The following is a 7,089-nucleotide window of genomic DNA, read 5'->3' on the forward strand; positions in this document are numbered from 1 at the left end:
CGGTGTGTGGGCAGCGGTTCTGCACCGCAATCTGTGCAGCGCTGCCGTGGGACCCGAACAGGGAGGTGGTTGTACAGGTGCAGAGGGCTCTGCTGCCTTGGAAGGGGTTCCGTGGGTTATAATGGCGTGGTGCAGAGTCAGGCTGGGCACACATTCGAGGACAGCCCGGTGACACCGCCAACCCCAGTATTCCCAGCTGGTTCCAGCGAGGAAAACCCTTCCGTTCATTTCATGAGAGGGCTCTGCTGCCTTGGAAGGGGTTCCGTGGGTTATAATGGCGTGGTGCAGAGTCAGGCTGGGCACACATTCGAGGACAGCCAGGTGACACCGCCAACCCCAGTATTCCCAGCTGGTTCCAGCGAGGAAAACCCTTCCGTTCATTTCATGGATGTCGCGCGTGAGACCTGCACGAGAGCTGAACCCCTCTTGGTCACCTGCTTGTGACACACAACAGCAAAACATTTGCTGCACCAAAAAGTTCACCGAGTGTGGCAAAAATCAAAAGAATGGTACACAAAGCACTGCAGATGTCTGACCACTGCTGGATAAGATGCTTCACATCCAAAGTATGAGACTTGCACTGTTTGCAGTCTGTTCTGTCAAGGTCTGTGACAAAACCAGTGAAAAACACTGCAGCTGTGCAGTATATTCAGGTTTGCATTCATGTTCCCTAATGCTCTGTTTCTCACCTTGCTGGCATTGTTTTACTTCTATAGTCAATCTGAGCAGGATTCTAAGGATAATCAGCCACCTCCCTCTTAATCCCTTTTCCTATTTAGAAACATTTATACAACGGATTCCTTAAATTCAGAACACTTCTAGGAGGAGTTTGCTGTTATGTGCCCAGAGTTTGGCAGACCAGGCTGAAAGCCTCTCACTTTGTTTGCTGGTTACTTCAGCCTTGATTGGCAGGAGTTTTCTAATTCCAAGCAAGTACCCATCATATATTCTGTGCCGTGATCAATAATTCATGTATTGATAACAGCCCCATTAGCTGAGATGAAGGTTCCTTACTTATCATAACAATATTCCACTTTCCTAAGGAGCTTTTCTCTTTCCCAGAGAGTTGTGGTTGTGGAAGACATAAAACGATGGAAGTCTATACTTGAGCTTCCTGGGCAACCAAAAGAGAACCTGATGGAAGCTTTGGAGGAGCTGAAGAAGAAGATACCTTCCAAGGAAGTGTTACTTTCCACTAAAATAGGTACATCTGGTCTATCTAAACTGTGAATATTAGGCTGTCTTGTGTCTGCTTGGCTTGTCAGTGCACTAGAGATTAGTTTGGAAGCTTTTTAAGAAATGAGGAAATTGCTGCCAATGAAATATTGTTGATATCAAGCCTGCAGTTTGCACAGCTTGTACAGAAAAAGTCAGCTGTCCTCTGATTCCTCCCAGGAAATACTGCATTCCCTCTTTTGTGGTCAGAATTTTGAAGACCTCTCCGTGGTAACTCTGTGGTTTATTCCTTCTCCTCCTGTCAGTGCTCATTTATCTGATTTGGCTGAATCCCCTGAAGGTCTGAGAAAATCTCCTGAGAGTGGCCCAGAACTGCTTCCTGCATCCTCAGGCTGAGGAATCCCCAGCAGATGGGCAGCTCCGTGCGAATGGCACAGCCCCATCCCTGCCTCTTCCCCACAGCACTCGGGGGAGGCATAACGGTGACCACATGGTCCCTGCCTTTCCCGAACAGGGAGAGCATCCCGGCCTTTGTTTGCCCTCGGAGCAGCCGGATCTCTGTTCACAGAGCCCTGGAAAAGGAGCTGCAATCCGCCCCTTTCCCCATCCCTCTGATGTGTCATTCCATTTGCCGTGTTCCGCTTATTCAGGCTTTTCCCGGGATTTTCCCCAATGCCTGCCTGCATAGCGCCGGGCTGGCAGAGGCACTGAAGCCTAACAGTGACATCTCCTGGCCGACAGCGCTCCTGGCCACGGAAAAACACCCCTCTGGAAGCAGGAAGGTTCCTTTTGTCTCCTCGCAGGGGAAAGCCTCTTCTGCACTGCCAGGCCCTCTGGATGGGAAACATCCTGCTTGGAGTCATCGTGGTGTTCCCTTCTTTAAATGCTACAGCCATCACCAGCAATATCTGCTTCCCTAAAGGGGTTCCCAGCTAAAAACCAGCACTTTTTGTAGGCCAAGCTTAAAAACCTTCACCAGATCCAGGATCAGAGTGAACAGCTAGAGTAGCCTGTGTTAAATAAGTGTCGCTCCACACCTGGGTGACTCGGGAAGGTGATTTTCACAATTCCCTGCTAATTTCTCAAGCTCCATGCTTAAATCCTGGTCATTTTCTGTTTATGTTTGTGTCGATGCTTTGGTTGTTTTGCTGAGACTGGCTGAGTTGAGAAGCTGTGTGGCTGAGTTGAGAAGCTGTGTGGCTGCTTTAGCACGATGATTTGACTGGTGCCAGCTGTATTTTCCCCAGCTGCCAGTCCCACAGGAGCTGTTCCCTTTCCCAGGTCACACAGTGAACAAGATGCGCAAACACCCTGAGCCAGAGGTGTCCAGCCTGGCCAAGGACATCTTCAGGGAGTGGAAGAGCTTCATCAGGGAGCACTCCAACAGGCCCTCCATCGAGGTCAGGAGTGATCCCAGGACTGAGGCATTCAGGAAGAACGCTCAGAAGCTGCTCAGTGAAGCCCTGGAATTGGAGGTACAGTTCAGAGCCACTTGTCTGTGGCTCCAAAATTTCCTTCTTGTGGGAACCAGTGAAACCTTTTCCAGCCAAGCTGGTCCTGCCTGCTGAGTGGAGACAAGACCAGGTGGTCTGTTCCTATTTTTAGGGATTCACAGCACATCCCTATTTATGAGTACCTTCATTTGCAAGGTAGATAATGGTTTTTGGTTGTTAACCAAGGGAACCTGCTAATTGTATTCGTTGTCATTTCCATAACCTGTCAACAGAGTACTTGTGTGGCCACTGCAGTTGGGCTGTACAAGGAGGAAATTAATAGAAGATTAAGCTTTTCCTACTAAACAGCTATGAAAGCAACAGAGGGACTTTTTGGGTGTTTCCTAATTAAATATTTGTAAATTTAAATCTATAGCAAAAACAGAGAGGCAAGGTTGACAGTATATAAAGTGGTGATAAATACCAGATCCCTCAGGTATGTTTAACTAAATGAACAAGGCTCTGCTGTAAGGCTTAATAACTAGTTTGCTTGGTCTAAGAAATGCCATAATAATTATAATTTTCAATTTATTCATTAATTATTCTTTCAATGACAAGTCGAGTGATAAACATTCAAGAGTTTGAAAGTTGTGTGTTTGCTAGCTGTGAGAACAACCTCTCCAGCTCCCAGTCTGGGGCAGCACAGAAAGATGGTTTGCTGTAGGAATGCCTCAGAAAGCTGGAAGCTCACCTTTGGTGAGTCAAGCTTAGCTCTTAGAAAGCACAGCTATGCATGGTGATTCTAGTGGCAGTAAAGTTTAAATCTGTGGAACATAAAGATTCTGGTACCACCCTAAAACGAGCAGAATTGGGTAAAGCAGAATTGGGTAAAGCAGGATTGCTTCTGAACAGGACTCACCTGAAAACACCTGCAGCCACCACATGTGCAAGCAGAGGTCACAACAGTTGAACTGTTTATAAAGTCAGGGGAGCCTCAGCTGCTGCACTGACACCTGAGAGGTGACAAAAGAGAGAAGGGCAGGTGGGACAGAGTGGATCCAAGGGACTTTTTAGTGATGGGTGGCAAAACTTGTGTGGTGAAGGACTTGCAGGAATTCCATTTAGCTCACTGGAATCTCCTGCATGCAATGCATGGAAGATTCCCCATCACACAAGGCAGAAGTGAAATTAAAAGCATTTCTTGAAGGGTGGGGGATTTCTTTCTAAACTGTGCTGAATTACAGGTTTTGGCACATGTTGAAGCAATAACTACATAATTAACATTTAGCAAATCCCTTTCTGCATTCTTAATTACACCTCCTTCTAGAGACAGAGATCCCACATTTCCCTTTATAGCAGCAGGCAGAGTTGCCAAGTGTTTGGCATGTCTTAGAGTTGCTGTTGGAATCAAGTTTAAAATAGTATCCAAGGTACCTTATATCAGCCAGATCAAAAGTGAGCTTTATGGAGACACTACAGCATGGCTTATAATTGCAGCGAGCTTGATACCCAAAGCTTGTCACAGATTAACTTCCTGTTGTGATGGCAAAGTACTGCCATCCAGCTGGAGGTGGGGATATGTTCCCTGCCACTGACCACGCTGCCTTGTCCCTTAATTGCTAGGGTGGAATTAAATTGTTCTTCCTGTTACACTTGTGATGGGAAGCAGACTTCCTCGAATCTAAGCTGATTAATGAAGAAACACTGAAAGGCACCAAACTCCAATTTCAATCAGCCGGCCTCCTTATTAAATGTAAAGATCTAATTTTATACTTTGCTGTTTTCAGATTGATCACCCACTGGCTGAAAATATTGAGCGCGAAGCTTTTCATCTCTGCTCCCGCCTCATTAGCGCTCCGTATCGCCGGGCCGTGCGAGCCCTTGTCTTCTCATTAAAGCACAGACCTGAGACCCGAGCAGCAGTCAAGGATGGCACACTCCCTGTCCCTGCCTTTGTGCAGAGCCATAAAAAGTGAGGAGTTGTGCTGGATCCCGAGGGAGAACTTGCTGTGCCTGCATCTCCATGGAACTGGGAGCCCTGACTGGGTGACTCCCTGGCACTGCTCCACAAACAGGGCTGCCGGAGGGAAGAACCAGTGATGGAATGGGTGCTGTAAATCTGACTTGCTGGAAATCCATTTGGGCTTGCTGCAAGGAAAGTTTCTTCTACTCCCCTGTGTATTTTTCCATCCTTGCTGACTCACCTGTTTCTCTCTTGTGCCCGTTTGTTGTAGCTCAGTTTAGCTCAATCCCTAGTGTGGATCTTCAGGTGTATTCAGCTGAATAACCCTTTTAAAGGAGCAGCTCTGTGCTCTGCTGGCTGGAAATACTGGTAATTATGGGTAATTGGTCCATGGGAGAGGATTCCTGGGGGATAATTGCAAACTCTAGTTAGCCCTAAATCAGCCACGTCTGCTGCAGCTGGGCCCGGCCTATGGCAAGAGCTGTTTTGCCAAGGTGATTTCCCTTTGCTGCATTCCAGAGCTGGATGTAAAATGGATTTCAGTAACTTCTGTCCTCTCAGTCATTCTGTGATTTGGGGCATTTTCTAAAGCCCCAGGGTAAAGGTGCTGTTTAATGCCTCTGCTGTTCAAGGAGCAGCTCATTCAGCCTTCTAAACCTCACTCATGATGTAAACATGGTGCTTGTTTTTACTGTAATGTGAAAAAAAACTTGTCATGAATTATCTAAATAAAACTAAATATTCCTTTTAAAGGCTTTTTTTCTCTAAAAGGAAGATGGTTCAGAATGATTGCGTGAACAAATCTAAGCAACAAACTATTGTTTAAATTCTTTCTAGTTACCGTAATTTGAATTCTTGCCTCTATATTTGCTCTGACTTCTTTTGTACCACAAGTTGTCTTGTTCTCTATAAGCTGTTACTAAGGGTGTTCCAGGCATAGTGTTCATATCTTCACCTAAAAAATGACAGACTGTCACTACCTGGACCTGCTAGACACTTTTTTCATCTGTAGACCCTTAGCAGAAAACTTACTTGAGGTGTTGAACTCCATAAATTTATTCAGATAATTGCAGGTTCTCTTAAGAATATCTTCAACCCCGTTTTGTTTGCTTGGGCCAGTGCAAGACCAGTTTTGCCTGTGCACATTGAAGGTCTCCTCAAACAGCTGAACACAGAGGTTTCATTTGTAGGAAGCCAAAGTCAGGTGTGTTGGAGGCAGAAATTGGCAGATCTGTGTGTGCTGATGGTGTGGGTAATATTCAGTAACATGTAACACTTGTTGACCAGGCTGTAGCAAAAAATGGGAAAACCCTCAATTTCTTACAAGCAATCAGCTCAATTTCCCACTTAAATGGCTTCAAACTGCACAGCTGTGATTGAATTTGTGTATCCTGGACCATCAGGAGGGGTTCAGGATCAATGAATGACACAGCTTTTGCATCAGAGCTGCAACATCAAGACCTGCAGTATTTATTTTCAGCTTCCTGTTCCTGGTGCCAGACTCTGTTTTCTCTATTTGGGTAATGTGAGAAGCAAAATTCCTGAAAATGAGGAACTTCTGGTTTAATGAGAGCCAGGCCAAAGAAGCTTCCCACACAGGTCAGATACAGTCTGGCTATGCCAAATATTTTTAATTTAGAAAGTAACTTCATGGATGCAGAGTTGCTGCACACGAGCAGAAAACTCTCCTATAAATTTCCTCTATTTAATGGTTGATGTTTTTGCCCAACTTGTTTCAAAGGAGCCCAAATGTAAAGCTCTGGGTCCAGTTCCTTTATGGAACTGATGTTAGAGCTGGCAGTAACATTTGGGCTGAGGATTCACAGACTCAGCTTTGCAGGAAACTGACTGGAAGAACTGGAAAGAGTCTGGAGAGTTGGGCTCAAGACCCACAACAGGAGGAATTCAGGCAACCAGGGAAGGTTTTAAGGACAAAGTCAGAAAGGAAGGTGGGGAAAGAAAAAAAACAGAGATGGGAAAGCAACAGGCCAAAAAGGGTTTCATTTTCCCAAAGGGTGATGCTGAATGTGGCAACAGGATACTTGATACCTGGCACTAATGAAGTTTTTAATTAGTCTATCAAAACCAGATTCCCTCCATGGGGCAGCCTCACCTGCACACTGTGTTTGTTTATGCCTTGGGTTAGCTGCTGAATCAGTTTCCTGCTCCCTGGCTCTTCCTTGCCTCCCGTGGGTGATGCAGGCCACTCTTCATGCTGGGGAAACCCTTCTAGATTAAAAAGGGAGGATGAAAGGGCTGAGCAGTGGCTCCCTTGTGCTTGGTTTCTCTGGCATGGAGACTGAAATCCCTTTTAACAGGGGAAATGTTAAATGAGGGCGGCTCCCAATCTAGAGAAAAGTTCTCATTTTTCCCCTTTTTCCAGATTAAGCCTATCCCACAGACTGTTTTCAGCAAAGGAGTACATACCTAAAGGTGGCAGATCTCTAGAGACCTGCTGCACCCAGCAAAGAAAGGAGGGAAGCACCTTCTGGAGGCGTCACCTCCTGATCCCCCTCC

At 46.0% G+C, this 7,089-nt stretch overlaps 1 protein-coding gene across 1 annotated transcript; it reads left to right on the forward strand.

Annotated features, from left to right (window-relative positions):
- The first annotated feature begins 1,042 nt into the window (after nucleotides 1-1,042).
- TCEANC2 (transcription elongation factor A N-terminal and central domain containing 2) lies at nucleotides 1,043-5,324 on the forward strand. Its single transcript, XM_031058586.1, has 3 exons — nucleotides 1,043-1,204; nucleotides 2,458-2,651; nucleotides 4,397-5,324. The coding sequence occupies exons 1-3, from the start codon at nucleotides 1,138-1,140 to the stop codon at nucleotides 4,583-4,585; spliced, it is 450 nt and encodes a 149-aa protein (XP_030914446.1). The 5' UTR covers nucleotides 1,043-1,137; the 3' UTR covers nucleotides 4,586-5,324.
- Nucleotides 5,325-7,089: the final 1,765 nt, after the last annotated feature.

Source organism: Geospiza fortis, unplaced genomic scaffold (assembly GCF_000277835.1).
Source record: "Geospiza fortis unplaced genomic scaffold, GeoFor_1.0 scaffold396, whole genome shotgun sequence".
Lineage (NCBI taxonomy): Eukaryota > Metazoa > Chordata > Aves > Passeriformes > Thraupidae > Geospiza > Geospiza fortis.